The sequence below is a fragment of the Dendrobates tinctorius genome, unplaced genomic scaffold, assembly GCF_039654945.1.
Source record: "Dendrobates tinctorius isolate UK_male_01 unplaced genomic scaffold, ASM3965494v1 ptg000232l, whole genome shotgun sequence".
NCBI classification, from domain to species: Eukaryota; Metazoa; Chordata; class Amphibia; order Anura; family Dendrobatidae; genus Dendrobates; species Dendrobates tinctorius.
Window position 1 is genome coordinate 20,467,316 of NW_027361899.1, and position 15,675 is coordinate 20,482,990.

A 15,675-nucleotide genomic window follows, 5' to 3' on the forward strand; every position below is an offset into this window, starting at 1 on the left:
CATAAATACAAGAACATGTTAAAAAAGAGTGTTAAAAAAGAAATGAGTAGTGATTAGTGATAAAACACCACTAAAAAGACTTAAAAAATGTGGAAGGTATACACTCCCTGACAGAAGTTATGTCGCTTATCCATGTTATGTAAATAAAAGCTTATAACCTGACGTTAAATTCATCCATTGGTTGTATAAATTATTCTTTTGAAAGCTGAAACCCTCCGAAATGTGGTTTAGGTTAAGAAAATAAATTGACATCAATGCAGAAATATTGATCATTTAAATACATCCCCCTTTTCATTGAGTGTATAATGCCACCTGAGGAAGACGGATCTATTCTGTTGAAACGCATTGTGGACTCTTTTAAATTCCAATTGTTTCTTTAATAAATGAAGAATTTTTTGCATCAATAGAATCCTGTCCTTTGCGCCCTGCAGACTGGGTCTTTCAGCAACTTTCCTATAATTGTTCCTCTTTTGAGGCACCCGGCTGGAGCAGCATCAGATCCCCATCTGCATACCAATACCCACGCATAGCTGGCGCTCCTACAGACCGTCCCATCTGACGTTCTTGCATTGCTAAAGAAGCTGACTGTTCACAGAGTGCTGTATCCAAGCATATTAATGGAAAGTTGCGTGGAAGGAAAAACTGTGGTAGAAAAAGGTGCACAAGCAACCGGGATAACCGCAGCCTGGAAAGGATTGCTAAGTAAAAGCCATTCAAAAATTTGGGGGAGATTCACAAGGAGTGGACTGCTGCTGGTGTCGTTGCTTCAAGAGCCATCACACACAGACGTCTCCAGGACATGGGCTGCAAGTGTCGCATTCCTTGTGTCAGCCACTCATGATCAATAGACAATGCCAGAAGCGTTTTACCTGGGCCAAGGAGAAAAAGAACTGAACTGTTGCTCAGTGGCCCAAGGTGTTGTTTTCAGATGAAAGTAAATTTTGCATTTCATTTGGAAATTAAGTTCCCAGAGTCTGGAGGAAGAGTGGAGAGGCCACAATCCAAGCTGCTGGAGGGCTAGTGTGAAGTTTCCACCTTCATCCATAATTTGGCAAGATTTATTTTGCAAATTATGGTGGAAAATAAGTATTTGGTCACCAAAAACATGCAAGATTTCTGACTCTCACAGACCTGTAACTACTTCTTTAAGAGGCTCCTCTGTCCTTCACTCATTACCTGTAGTAATGACACCTGTTTGAACTTATCAGTATAAAAGACACCTGTCCACAACATCAAACAGTCACACTCCAAACTCCGCTATGGTGAAGACCAAAGAGCTGATGAAGGACACCAGAAACAAAATTGTAGCCCTGCACCAGGCTGGGAAGACTGAATCTGCAATAGGTAAGCAACTTGGTGTGATGAAATCAACTGTGGGAGCAATAATAAGAAAATGGAAGCCATACAAGACCACTGATAATCTCCCTCGATCTGGGACTCCACGCAAGATCTCACCCCGTGGGGTCAAAATGATCACAACAACAGTGGATCAAACATCCCAGAACCACACGAAGGGACCTAGTGAATGACCTGCATAGAGCTGAGACCACCGTAAAAAGGCTACCATCAGTAACACACTACGTCACTAGGGACTCAGATCCTGCAGTGCCAGATGTGTTCCCCTGCTTAAGCCAGTACATGTCTGGGCCCATCTGAAGTTTGCAAGAGAGCATTTGGATTACCAAGAGGAGTATTGGGAGAATGTCATATGGTCTGATGAAACCAAAGTAGAACTGCTTGGTAGAAACAAAACTTGTCGTGTTTGGAGGAGACAGAATGCTGAGTTGCATCCAAAGAACGCCATACCTACTGTGAAGCATGGGGCTGGCAACATCATGCTTTGGGGCTGTTTTTTTGCAAAGGGACCAGGAAGACTGATCCGTGTACATGAAAGAATGAATGGGGCCATGTATCGTGATATTTTGAGTACAAACCTCCATCCATCAGCAAGGGCATTGAAGATGAAACGTGGATGGGTTTTTCAGAATGATAATGATCTCAAGCACACCGTCAGGGCAATGAAGTAATAGCTTTGTAAAAAACATAAGAAGGTCCTGGAGTGGCCTAGCCAGTCTCCAGATCTCAACCCCATAGAAAACTATTGAAGCGATTTGAAAGTCCTTGTTGCCCAGCGACAGCCCCAAAACATCACTGCTCTAGAGGAGATCTGCATGGAGGAATAGGCCAACATACCACCAACAGTGTGTGCCAACCTTGTGAAGACTTACAGAAATTCTTCGACCTCTGTCATTGCCAACAAAGGATATATAACAAATATTGAGATGAACTTTTTTGAATGACCAAATACTTATTTTCCATCATAATTTGCAAAATAAATCTTGCCAAATCAGACAAGGTGATTTTCTGGAATTTTTTTTTCTCATTTTGTCTCTCATAGTTGTGGTCTCTATCTATGATGTCAATTACAGGCCTCTCATCTTTGTAAGTGGGAGAACATGCACAATTGGTGGCTGACTAAAGACTTTTTTCCCCACTGTATGTGGTATTGTCAAGAGGAAGATGAGAGACACGAGACCCAACAATGCAGACAAGCTGAAGGCTGCTATCAAAGCAACCTGGGCTTCCATAACCCCTCAGCAGTGCCACAGGCTGATCGTCTCCATGTCACGCTGCATTGATGCAGTAATTGGTAGAAAAGGAGCCCCGACCAAGTATTGAGTGCATTTACTGATCATACATTTCAGTAGGACAACATTTCAGATTTTAAAATAATTTTTTCAAGCTGGTGTTCTAAAGTATTCTAATTTACTGAGATAATGACTTTTGGGTTGTCATTGGCTGTAAGCCATGATCATCAACATTAACAGAAATAAACACGTGAAGTAGATCACTCTGTGTGTAATGACTCTATAGAATATAGGAGATTCACATTTTGAAGAACTGAAATAAATTAACGTTTTGATGATGTTCTAATTTTGTGAGAAGCGCCTGTAGTTGAATATGACGCTGATAACTCACCAAAACTCTCCTTCATCCTTATCAGTGGTGAGTTCTGCTTTTCTTCTGGGATCCACTTTGTCCCATATTGGAGATCTGAGAGAATACGAAGAAAAAAAAATTAAAACGGATTTTAATTTTAGACAATCTATTGAGTTCAGTTGATTTACAGCATCAGTTACATACGTCACGCTGCCCACGCACAAAAAGTAGCGATAGGTTCAGCTCCAGCATGCCAGTAGGAATTTGCATGCTCAGTTGGATGTGCAAACATATTTAGTAGGAAAAGGGGAGGAAATTGGGCTGAAAGGGGCATTTCACTTTATTTGGATTTGGTCAGTTCTCTGCTAAGATCCGATCGATATTCTTGAGAGTCCCTGAATTCCTACAACTATATTCATGTCGGATTGACATCCCAAAAAGTTTTATATTATCCAGAATATAGATTGGTAGCTGAGGGTCCATAAAAACCCCTCTGATGTATAGAAGGATACTAATATTATTACAGCACAAGAAATTTGGGTTGCAAATTTTTTTTTCAATTGATGCTGTAGTGCAGCGGGGTGGGGTCAGAGTGACAGCCAGGGACCACAGGAACAGTTCACAGCAAAACGTGTCTAATTGTCCAACTCACGCAGTGTACAGCACAAGGTATCCTCCAGATCGCAGCCGGGAAACAAGACCGTTCATAAATGTCCGGTTGCTGGGGGCAACAGCAGCACCGTATCACGTTGTGGGATGCCATGAGTTCGCTACTATGCTGGTTCTGTGTTTCCTCACACAGATGGAGCTTCTGCAGAGCCGACTGCTCCACAGGTTTCAAACTCCAAACTGACACACCCAAACCCTTCCTGCAGGGTTTTTTCCTCTAAACTGGACTCGGTGGCCATGGGCTACTTGCAAGATCTGGCCTGGAGGAAACAGACTGGCCCCATTACCTTCTTGCAGTCCGTTTAAAAAAAACAAAACACCCATACCGGGTTTTCCTGAACAATTAATTGTCCAAATAACTTAACCAGGTTCATGCTTTCTTTTTTTTCTGCCTTGTGGCTCACAGGCATCCTGCTGTGAACACAAGGCACTCCAGCGGATCTAATACGCCTCTGAGCGCATCCTGGGGGACACATAGCGACCCTCGCATATAACACCGGTCACTGTCTCACAATGCCAAGGTGTTTCAAGTTGTGAAAAGTTTCTTTCAAGTTCTGTGAACAATAGGAAAACCCCTTAGGAATTATGTGTATCAGAAATAAGTGATCTCCTTCTGGATAACAAACCTATAGTTAAATTGTAGATTGATATAAAACAACTAACGGATCACTTGTCAAAACAGGTTCTGAAAAAGATTATGTTTTTAAACAGCAGCAAAATGATTTCCTAATTTTGCAGTTAGTACAATAACAACAAGATTCAGACCCTGAAATAGTGGCATGTATCACTGTTGATCTGACTTCATCAGGGGTACAGGAGCTTACTTAGTATAAATCCCAGTGTCCCTGCTGAAGCCAGATTAATGGCATGTTTCATCACAAAGCCAAGTTCATCAGGGGCATTTGCTATAAGCCCCTTTAACCATGATGAAGCCATTTTAAAGGTGGAACATGTTGGGGGGGCTTGTGTTGTACGTTTAAACAACTTTGAAGCTTTATGTCCTAAAAAATGGACTTTTAAAACTGTATGCTGATGGAAAGTAGATATATGATAAATGTTATTTATTAACTCTTTTTTTAGAATGACTAACTGTGTTAAGGTCATAATTAAAAAATAAAAATTTAAAAATTGCTACTTTTGGGGGGGGGCGTGGCCAGCGTCTGAGCTGTATGGAAGCCTGAGCTCTGTGCTCCTTTCCAGGGCGGCCTGCCAAGAGGAGAAGAAAAGCGACTTTTAAGCCAGGACTGGCGTGGAGGGGTTGCGGAAGCTCCACTGACACTAGCGGTGCCTTCAGAACATGGATCCGCTCACTAAAAGAGCAGATAAATCAAAGAAACCGGAGCGCTCTCCCCTCATGCTGAGGAGTCAAGATGGCGCCTGTCACACAGCAGCCACAGCCTGCAGCCCCAGCCTGAGCGGCGCACAGCGGGTGAGGACACCACAGAGGGTGAAACATGCTGTATTCAAGTCTGGGGGTAAGTCTGACCCCAACCCTGCTGAAACCGCCACCCCAGCTAGTAAGGGGACCGCTAAATTTACACTTAAAAGCAGCGCTGAGCACAAACAAGCAAAATATTGCGAGACTAGCCATGAAACAGGCGAGACTACGCTACAAGTACGCAAATTGCGTACACTACGCCAGATTCCCACGCAACATACAAAATACAGCGCAGCAATAGCGCACACTGCTGCAGCACATGAAATGAATATAATAAGAAGCGCCTCTTCCTGCCCTGATATATCTAACATATCGGACACCCCTCTAACGCCACCACAGAGGAAATTATCCCCTGACTCACAAAATAGCCGCAGATTAAGCGGCAGCTCTGCTGAGCTGCAACAAGAATCACAGCTAGAGGACTCACTCTCCTCAGACAACCCTGCATCTGAGAGTATACTACAAGTGCTGACTGAGGTAGAAGCTACCAACACTGCAGCCTCAGAAGCAGTCATAAAAAATATGATCTGCCTTCTGGCAAAGACATTTCAAAAACAAATAGATGGTTATAATACAAACCTTCAGAATAACATAGACAGTCTGGGCCAGAGAGTGGATCACTTAGAGTCCAAAATGGAGGAAATGGTTAAGTCTCATAATACCTTAATAGATGAACACTATGCCTTAGAAAAAGAGGTTACCTTTCTAAAATCAAAGTTAATAGAACAAGAGGACAGAAGTAGAAGAATTAACCTCAAATTCAGAGGAATACCTGAAAATATTAAAGACAGAGATCATAATCCTTATGTGCAAAAAATGCTTCATACATTACTCCCTGGGGCTACCAAAGGGGACCTTCTAATGGAACGCATACACAGACTCCCCAAATCCAAGTACGCCCCTGAGAGGGCCCCGTGGGATGTCATTGCTTATTTTCACTATTACCTGACAAAAGAGGACATTTTGAAAAAAAGTAAGCAGTCACCTATTTTACCAAGACCGTATGAGGACATAAGAATCTTTGCAGACTTTTCAAAAGCTACATTGCAAAAAAGGAGAGACTTTTACCCTATTACTACTCATCTTAGAGAGCACAAGGTGCTATACAGATGGGGCTTTCCCACGAAAGTGTTGGTCATTAAGGAGAATACTACTTTTGCTCTCTCTAATATTGATAATTGTGCCAGATTTTTCCAGGATTTAGGTATTCCTCCGATGATGACTCCATCATCCTCCAATCAAGAGAGGAGCAACTCTCCGCCACATCCAAGATGTCTATCATCAACCTGGTCTACACAAAAGAAAAGATAAAGACCTTGGTAGGTGCTGACCCTGGCTCTTGGCCTGAACTTTTATACCCCCCACGTGCTAACTGAGAGCCTCTCTCTTGGCATCATTTCTCTTGAGAAATTCATATTTAGTAATATTTCTGTTTTCTTAGTTTGTTAAATGTTCTTATATGCAGGCAAAGCAGGCACTGGAAATAACTTTCCAGAGAAATACCATATCCCTTGGGTTCATGTTCAGGTTAAATATTCTGTCTTGTTGATACATTTATTGCATTTACACCCTCAGACATACTATGGATTTGAAAATCTTGTCATTTAATGTGAATGGGCTTAATAGTCCTTTCAAAAGATTTGCATTGTGGAGAGAGATTACTAGACTAAAAGCAAATATTGTAATGATACAGGAGACCTATCTTCTGGAGATCGATAATGTAAGATTCAAAAATGCAGAATATCCTCAGATTTTCTTCTCCAATAATGAAGGAAGAAGAAAAGCTGGGGTAGCCATTGCCTTTCATAAGGATCTACCTGTGGTAATTTCAGATGTACATAAAGACAATAAAGGCAGACAGCTGGCCATTAATTTCACACTAGAGGGTACAGAATATACTGTGGTCAATGTGTACACTCCCAATGCTAGACAAATTAATTTTCTCAACAAAGTTAAGAGAAAACTCTCTAGCTTCAGCAAAGGTCAAATTATATGGGGAGGAGATTTCAACTGTATTGTAGACCCAGACACTGACTGCTCTTCCTCTGCTTCATACTATAGGAGTGTAAACCTGAAGAAGTGGCTGGAAGACTCCAACCTACACGATAGCTGTAAAATTTTAAACCCCACCTCAAAAGAATATACCCGATTCTGCCCTCACAACAAATCTTACACCAGAATAGACCACATATTTACCAGCTTCTCATTACTAGATTAATACGTAGATTTTCAAACTGGTCCTATCACATGGTCAGACCATGCTCCTATTCTGTTGACACTTCGCATCTCCTCACTAGACCAAAGACATTACAACTGGAGATACAGCAAACTTGTTGTAGACTCCTCAGACAATATAACATTAATAAATACTCTGATGGATTATTTTAGAGAGAATAAATCCCAGGAGATCACACCTGAAACTTTGTGGCTGGCACATAAGTGCGTCATCAGGGGACACTTGATCCAGATGGCCTCAAGACAAAAGAAAGAAAGAGAGCGCAAACAAAAAACATTACTAGAACAAATGACAAAACTAGAGAACCTAGCCAAAGCAGATAAAAATTTTACCAAACACAACGAGTTATATTCTCTCAGGCTGGAATTAAGAAACCTTCTCATAAACATCTATGAGAAAAAGACTCTGTTCAACAGAGCAGGGTTTTATATAAATAACAATAAGACTTCAAAAAGTATGGCCAATAGATTCAAACCTATAAATAAGAAGCACCTTATTAAAAAAATATCCCAGAATTCACTAACTATAGAAAAACCAAAAGAAATAGCCTTGGCCTTTGAGAAATTTTACTCTAATTTATACAACATAGGGGAAAATGGGGCTAATCCCCCTCCTACAGAAGAGATGATAAAAAATTTTCTAGACAATGTAAAATTAGGATCTTTATCTCCAGATCAGAGGGAACTCCTTGACACACCCTTTTCGGAGGGCGAGGTCTCTCTTGTGATCAATAATTTGAAAAGTAATAAAGCTCCAGGTCCTGACGGTTTCCCAATAGAGTATTACAAAACATTTCAAAAAGATCTTGTCCCGTATCTAACTAATACCCTAAATTTCATAAAATCAAGAGGTGTGTGTAGTGCAGACATGCTGAGGGCCACAATTGTGGTAATTCCTAAGGCGGATAAAGACTCCACAAAAATCGAAAACTATAGACCCATATCCCTTCTAAATGCAGATATCAAAATTTATGCAAAAATACTAGCGGAGAGGGTGCAGAATGTTATTTCCTGCCTTATACACCCCGATCAAGTGGGTTTTGTAAAACATAGACAAACCTCTGACAGCTCTAGAAGCGTTCTGCACCACTTACATTTATGCAATTCCCAGTCTGTTTATAGCCCTTGATGCCGAGAAGGCTTTCGATCGTGTCAATTGGGCTTATGCCTTCGCAGTACTTGAAAGGATGGGTTTTGGTGGAGAGATGATAAAGGGAATTCGAGCTCTTTATTCTCAGCCGTCTGCCTCAGTACTGGTCAATAGCACCATGTCTGAAAAATTTTTCATAACAAATGGGACAAGACAGGGTTGTCCCCTGTCCCCAATTATTTTCATCCTGAGTCTGGAGCCATTGGCTCAAATGATAAGGGGCTCAGGTAGGATACGGGGTATCCGGCTGGGAGATTTAGAGCATAAAATAAATCTATATGCGGATGACATCATCCTCACATTGACAGACCCTGTTGCCTCTCTGAAACAGACTTGGGACATCATAGACCTGTTTGGATCGGGTTCATATTACAAGCTTAACATAAAGAAAACTAATGTTTTGTCACTTTTTATTCCAGCACCCATTAAACAGCAACTAAGAGACAGATACCCTTTCAATTGGGACTGTGCTAAGATCCCATATCTCGGAACATGGCTCACAGGTAATCTTACACATATGGGTGAGGTGAACACTGAATATCTTTTGCAGTCTCTTGAGCTTAAGCTGAGAGAACTGTCAAAAACCCCGGCCACTTGGATGGGTAGAATAGTTCTGTATAAAATGTTTTGCCTCCCAAAGGTATTATTTTTCTATAGAAATGTTCCTTTACCTTTTTCAATGCAATCTATACAGAAACTCACCTATCAAATGAATAAATTCATATGGAACAACCAAAAACCTAGAGTGAGGAAACATACTCTGCTCAAATCCAAAGAAAATGGTGAGATAGCCCTCCCAGACTTAGAGGCATACTACTTTGCTACCATGGCTGAGCTAACAAAAATGTGGTTTATGGGACAGACCGAGATGGGATGGCCAGAAATTGAGAGAAATCTGATGCCTAACAAAGAGCCACTATTATATATATCTTATTTTCTCTTGCACAGGAAAGAGATTACAAATATAGAGAACCCAATACTTAGGGCTTCTATGATTTGCTGGTCACATTTGTGCAGGAGGAAGTTTAATGCTTACCCCTATTCGACTAAACAGTTGAGAATTCCTTTTTTGTCGCCTGTCAGAATCTCTTTGAGACCACTGTTTGACAGCTGGACAAAATTCTCCATCACGTTCGTTGATGATTTACTTGTTAATAATAGAGTTATACCTTTTGAACTGGTTAAAACCAAGTTTGGAGTTCCCAATACTGAGTACATGACATATCTCCTGCTCAAAGAGGAGTATTGTAAGTATAAGAAAAATTTATGTGGAGTGGTCATGATTAATCATACTATTTACAATTTTTTAATTAACACACCTCCCAGCCACAAGAGTTTCTTAAAACCCTTATACAATATTCTAACCAACAAATACACCTTTTCCAATAAAGGATGTTTTGAAAAGTGGGAAACCACTCTACAGAGACAAGTACAAATTCCCCAATAGACAACATCATTTAAAGTAGCGGCAAAAGCCACAAAATGTATGAATATTCTTGAGACTCATTATAAGCTGGTCCATAGATACTATCTCACTCCGAATAGACTCAGATACTTTGGAGGGGGGGTCTGGTCTATGCTGGCGCGGATGTGGATCACAAGCTGACTTGCTTCATGTGTTTTGGGGATGCCCTATTTTAAAGGTATATTGGCTCAAGGTTTTTCAATTAATTTCGATTATATGACTGGCGCGTCCACCCACATCCAGCCCTAGCCTTGTTACTTATTGGAATCTATAGGTCTAAAAAAGAAAAATTTCTGGTCGCTCATATTCTAATGTCTGCTGTGTATCTTATAGCGAAAGGTTGGAACAACATGCAATCACCTGATGTTGTAACATTGATTATGCTGGTCGACAAACATTACACATATGAAAAAATTCACTATATTAATAATCTATCAATAAAACTATTTGGAGATAGATGGAATAAATGGTTAGAACTCAAATCTAAAATAGAAATTTTTTTTATATCTTGAACCCTTTTTTTTTTTTCCCTTTTCTCACTCATATTATGCTCAAAACTTCATATTTCCAAATGCCTGCAGGTGTTTCTACATTTGCCCATTGGTTGTTTTGTTTATTATTGTTTACATTCATCTCAAGTGTCCTCATTTTTGAAACATGATGGAAAATAGCATCATACTATATTGCATTGCTGTACAATGCTCAAAATGCTATATGGAAATGACTTACATTATATGAATGTATGTTTTTTATATTTCTGTTATCTTGAAAACTTAATAAAAACATTGTTTAAGAAATTGCTACTTTTATATAAAGGTTTGTCAAATTTCAGACATTTCAGAAATAAACACAAATGATATTGATCATCCACAAGCAAAAAGTACAATCTGCTACAAAAAATTAACATAAGGTTACTGGAATCTGTTGAAGCCTTACAAATCTATTGCCACATAAATTGTCACATATCAAATTTGAACAATTTGATGTGATCAGGAAGGTGAAAGCGGCTTCAGCAGGAAGGGGTAAATATCAAGATTTTACAGCCATCCTAACTTGTCAGGTTGGAAAAATGGGACTGGATGACAAAATTCCAAACCGACTTTTCAAGGAAGCAGTAACACAAATATTCTAATTAGTATGCATGAACACTTGGAGTTCATCATTCTATCTATAAATTTTGTGCACCTCTGGTGAGTGCTGTCTGCAGAAAAGCTTCAGGCAGGCCGGCAGTGTCAATCACCATGAGGGAGGTGGAGACATGCAAACCCTATAGTCAGAACCATGCCCTGAGCCTGTTGGCCACACCCAGGGTTCACCAAGCACTGTAATTTAAATATTGAATTAAACTTCAGTTTCTACAGAATGAAGCAATTAGAACATTTCTGGCAAGATTTGCACCAGAGCTATCTATTGTCACGTGGATCCGTCCTGTGTGATGCGACCAGCAGGCCGGTAACTAGAACAATAGGACGTGGCACGTGATACTGTGCTGTGTGACACGGCTCGCAGGCCGGTAACTAAAACAACAAGACAAAGGGAAGGGAAACAGTTACAACTGTGGGCCCTGCGATAGGGAAAGGGAACGTGGAGACCTCCTGCACTCCCCTGAGTCTGTGTCCCTAACGCTCCTAACGTTCCCTATGCTGGTTCCGCACCGGGCGCCGATCAGGAACCTGTCGCCCTAGCACACCCTACACCTATCCCTTGCTAGGGAACTGGGTGGCGCAGGCACTGGCCCCACCGCTGTACTAATACACACTGAGGAAAAACACAATCAGGGAGACACCACTTAGCTTTACTCTGTTGCACTTGCTCCTGGCAACAGAGTCCACCACCAGCATGCAGCTCTCCTCCTGAATCGCTGCCACCAAGCTCTGTCAGAGCTACAAGGAAATCCCCTATGACTCCTTTCACACCAGGCTAAGACAGTGCTGCAAGGAACGCTCTCCAGCTCCTTCCTCCACCAAGGATGGTTGAAATGAACACTATCACCAACAGTGATTGCAACACATGTGACTCATTTATAGCAGAGCCAGCAATCACACCTGCATTATAATCATGTGCACTTAACTAAAGAAACTAGAGTGCAATTACACTCACCACCACCGGGGGCAAACTTAGAACAAACAACACCACAGTGCAATAATCCTAATGGCCACCTGGGGCAAAAACCAACCTTAAGCACAGCTTAGGGAAAAAAAAGGTTACCTGTGCTTTTTATATGTCCTGATCCAGCATGGATCATGACATCTATCCCGTTTAGACAGACTTCTTTAAGAAAGAACAGCCAGATTGAATTATATATCTGTTTCTCGTGGCTCATTGAGGTCTAAAATGCTATTTAAAGGGAATCAGTCGGCACATTTGACCTATATAAACTATTAATATGGAATAACAGGTTATATAATGCTGAAAAGAGTGATACCTGTATGTTTCATATCAGATGCCTTGTTGTTGAGAAATGAGGATGCTGATCTGCATGAGAATCTACCTCCAGAGATTATTTTAAATATAAGGGGGAGCTACCAGTGTGATGTGTAATGGCCGTTCTCTTCTTTCCTCATCTCACTGCAGAGCTGTGTGGGATTATAACTGGCACATCTGTAGCTTCCTCTCAGCTTCAGCTTCCATCTCACTTCCAGACAGGGGAAGTTATACAGCAAAACGTGCGTTGGAGCGGTGGGGGAGCCATCACTGCACCCTGTCCACCATTGTAAGTGTTTTTTTACTTTGTTTTTCTGCCTTTTTTTGCACGCCGTATAGGGCAGCTGTTAGCACTATATGCACTTTGTTGTGGCAGTTATTTATGATATCGGTATTACTTATGGGCATGGTGTTGAGCCTTGTTGGGGACATAATATATATGTGTTTGGTGTCTCCCATTCTTTGGAAATGGTTTTGCATCCTCTAGAGTTTATTGTATTTATACGGTATTTTATTGATTATTTAATAAATTATTCTATGGTACTTATACTTGGTTTCTTTTTTCTGTGTTTAGGGTTGTAATATTGTTGTAATACAGCAGAGCTGAGAGAGAAGCAAAAAAATGTGTTTGCAAGAAGACAAATTTCAGTTCTCCTGTTCTGTGTTAGTTACTTGTCTCACACTGGTAACTCCCCCTTTTATTTAAAGTAAGCTCTGGGGGTGGAGTTATCTTCCAGGCCACATCCTCCCCATAGCCTGGAAGAGGTAATTTACATATAACAAAAACGTGCATTTCTCAGGAATAAGAAACAAGATAATAAAAAGGAATAAGATTGTAGATATCAAAATATCATTTTATTCAGCTTCCTATGACCTGAATGCTCATATTGACAGCTTAGGACGGTTGATCCTACTGACAGATTCCATTTAACTTGCTGGGAGTCACGGATTTCTGGTGCCAGTAAAGCTGTAAACTAAATAGGTCCAACTGGCAGGAAAAGCAATATTGAAAATATGTAAGAATAACCATACAATTAGAATTTATGATGTATTTGTTTATTTTTATGGGTACATATAACTGGTTAGGAGTCTGGCACTAGTAAAATTCAAGACCAAAAAGGAAAGCACGACCCGGAAGGAACTACCGTATGTCTGATTTGTGGCACTGACTGTGATACTGAGCTCTGTACTGTTCACTATCTGTGATGTAATCAATGCCGCCTTGACTAAACCTCCCATAGAGGGGCAGCCAATATTCATAAGAAGGCTCGTTCATGATCATTGGCTCATGTGAACATGGCAGTGATCAAACAATTGTTTGGATTGTTTGTGCAGGCTTGAAAATCATTGACGTCAGAATCACAGCTCCCGTAAACTGAAAATATGCAGAGTAGATAGAACACCTCATCCCATGTGGTCAATTTTAGGGCTTGGACCCTCAATGACACATGCAATTAATCTTTACACTCATTACCAGTTTGCTGCATCTATTGCCAGCTGTAATAACAATAATTATATAATGTGAATAATATTTCAAAATATCTAGATCTTACTTATCGCTCCAGTCTCCTTTCCATTCATCAGAACCCCAAGGATTCCTCAATTTCAAAATCGATACCTCATTTTCATCACAAATGACCTTTGAAGTACAGAGCACCATGTATTAGTGAACATTCAGATCTCCGATTATTATCATTACCAAGATCAGGAGGATTGAAGACAAGTATATGTTGGAGTTTCCTCACCTGTTCTGCTCTTAATATAGTGTATGTATGGCCTTTAGCAATGGATGAACTAAAAATACTTCTATCAGTAGTCCCCTTAGGAGGCTGAAAAGAAAAGTTGATGTGATTAGGTGACCTTTCTTTGATGATCGTCTACATCTGATCAATTTACGGATTAAATGAGATTAGGTTTTGTAAAACTTTTGTCCACAGGCTGTGTCTGATAATGGAGTTCATGTCTGCTCACTTGGGTTGAGCTGTAGAGCAGTGCCAGAGAGATATCTCATTGATTTTATTAAACACTGATGCTAAGTAAGACTCGATAACTTACTGAGTCACAGGCAGCTAAGCATTTGTACGCTAGTGATCTTTGGATCTTCTGGAATAAATCACCCGGCGTCTCGGCTATTGGAAATACTTCACCAACCCCACCAGTGAAATCCACCATTGAGTCCAAAAGGTAACCTGATCTAAGTCCTTCATATGATCCATTGATCCTGTGGGAAATAAAAGTTTTAATTATTTTAAGCATCCATTTAATTGTAAGTGAGAAATAGATTTGAAAAAGAACTCAAGAGGAGGTTGTCTCTTTGAGGTTTCTTGGGGTCACCAGGGGAGATGATTCTGAGGGGACACCAACCATCTATACAGAACAAGTATATGTCCATTTTTTGGTGTGCGTAAGTAATGGCTGCTAGACAATAAACTACTGGTATCCCTGGCACCTCTTGTAGTAAATGTAGTATTGGTTTTCATTGCACTTACTTAGCATAGGCTTTTTCCACGAGGGCACTTGAGAACTCATCAGAAGTTTTGGATCTTGCAAAAAATAATTTGTTATTCTTGGTAGGCAGCAGGTCATCGACAACCACATCCACCCATTCTCCGTACTGCCAAAACTGCAAGAAAGCAGCACTTTCCATTAATATACTGTATATAAACTGAATGTGTTATGTTAGTGCTGAACGTTGGGTTACATGGAGGTCTAACCTATTGTCAGATAGGTGTAAATATTCTAAAAATACAAATACAACTAAATTCCTTCTAAAGACAAAAAAAAAAGGAATGGGCGCCCATCTGGAATCAATTTATTATAAGAAGCCATAGGAAATGCATAGTTACATCAATGTCCTGGTGCAAGAGGGATTCAAAATGGCCGTGCGACACTTAAAAAGACACTGGTATCATGAACAGTATGTGATGGGTGGCGGCTCTGTTACAAACTATGCATTGCGCCCCAAGAGCGTTAAATTTAATCTCATAAATTATTATTTACCTTAAAATGGAAGATACCCGCGTAATTCTTGTCAAACGATTGGTTTGGTGGAACTGTACGCGTCAGGAATTCTTTATTAGTTGTGAGGCATGTGATGGAGGCAAGGAACCAGCAATTAATTATTTAACAATTTTCCATATTTCATACAATTTTAATTACTCACCTAATCTCCCTTGATTTACATCTTCATTTTCCAACCCTCCTACAATAAACTTGGGATTCTCACTTATATCCTGCAAAATTGAACTTGTTTTATTATTTTTTTTCTGCATTAATTAACCAATGTATAATTACCATATCATTGTCAAAATATATTTTAAATAAGCATACTGATCTCGTAGTGACTACACCACA

General features: G+C 40.3%; 1 protein-coding gene across 4 annotated transcripts in view; it reads right to left on the reverse strand.

Moving 5' to 3' along the window:
* LOC141060134 (calpain-8-like) overlaps positions 1 to 15,675 on the reverse strand; it is a 77,401-nt gene that overhangs the window by 25,830 nt on the left and 35,896 nt on the right. For 2 of the 4 annotated variants that reach the window (XM_073556415.1, XM_073556416.1), the window contains exons 2-8: positions 15,485 to 15,554; positions 15,322 to 15,392; positions 14,811 to 14,944; positions 14,377 to 14,542; positions 14,067 to 14,150; positions 13,875 to 13,960; positions 2,980 to 3,054 (exon numbers count right to left, since the gene is read on the reverse strand). In XM_073556415.1, the coding sequence (XP_073412516.1) occupies positions 2,980 to 3,054; positions 13,875 to 13,960; positions 14,067 to 14,150; positions 14,377 to 14,542; positions 14,811 to 14,944; positions 15,322 to 15,392; positions 15,485 to 15,554 (686 nt within the window). The remainder of the gene's footprint in view (positions 1 to 2,979; positions 3,055 to 13,874; positions 13,961 to 14,066; positions 14,151 to 14,376; positions 14,543 to 14,810; positions 14,945 to 15,321; positions 15,393 to 15,484; positions 15,555 to 15,675) is intronic. The other 2 variants (XM_073556417.1, XM_073556418.1) reach the window with 1 other exon arrangement.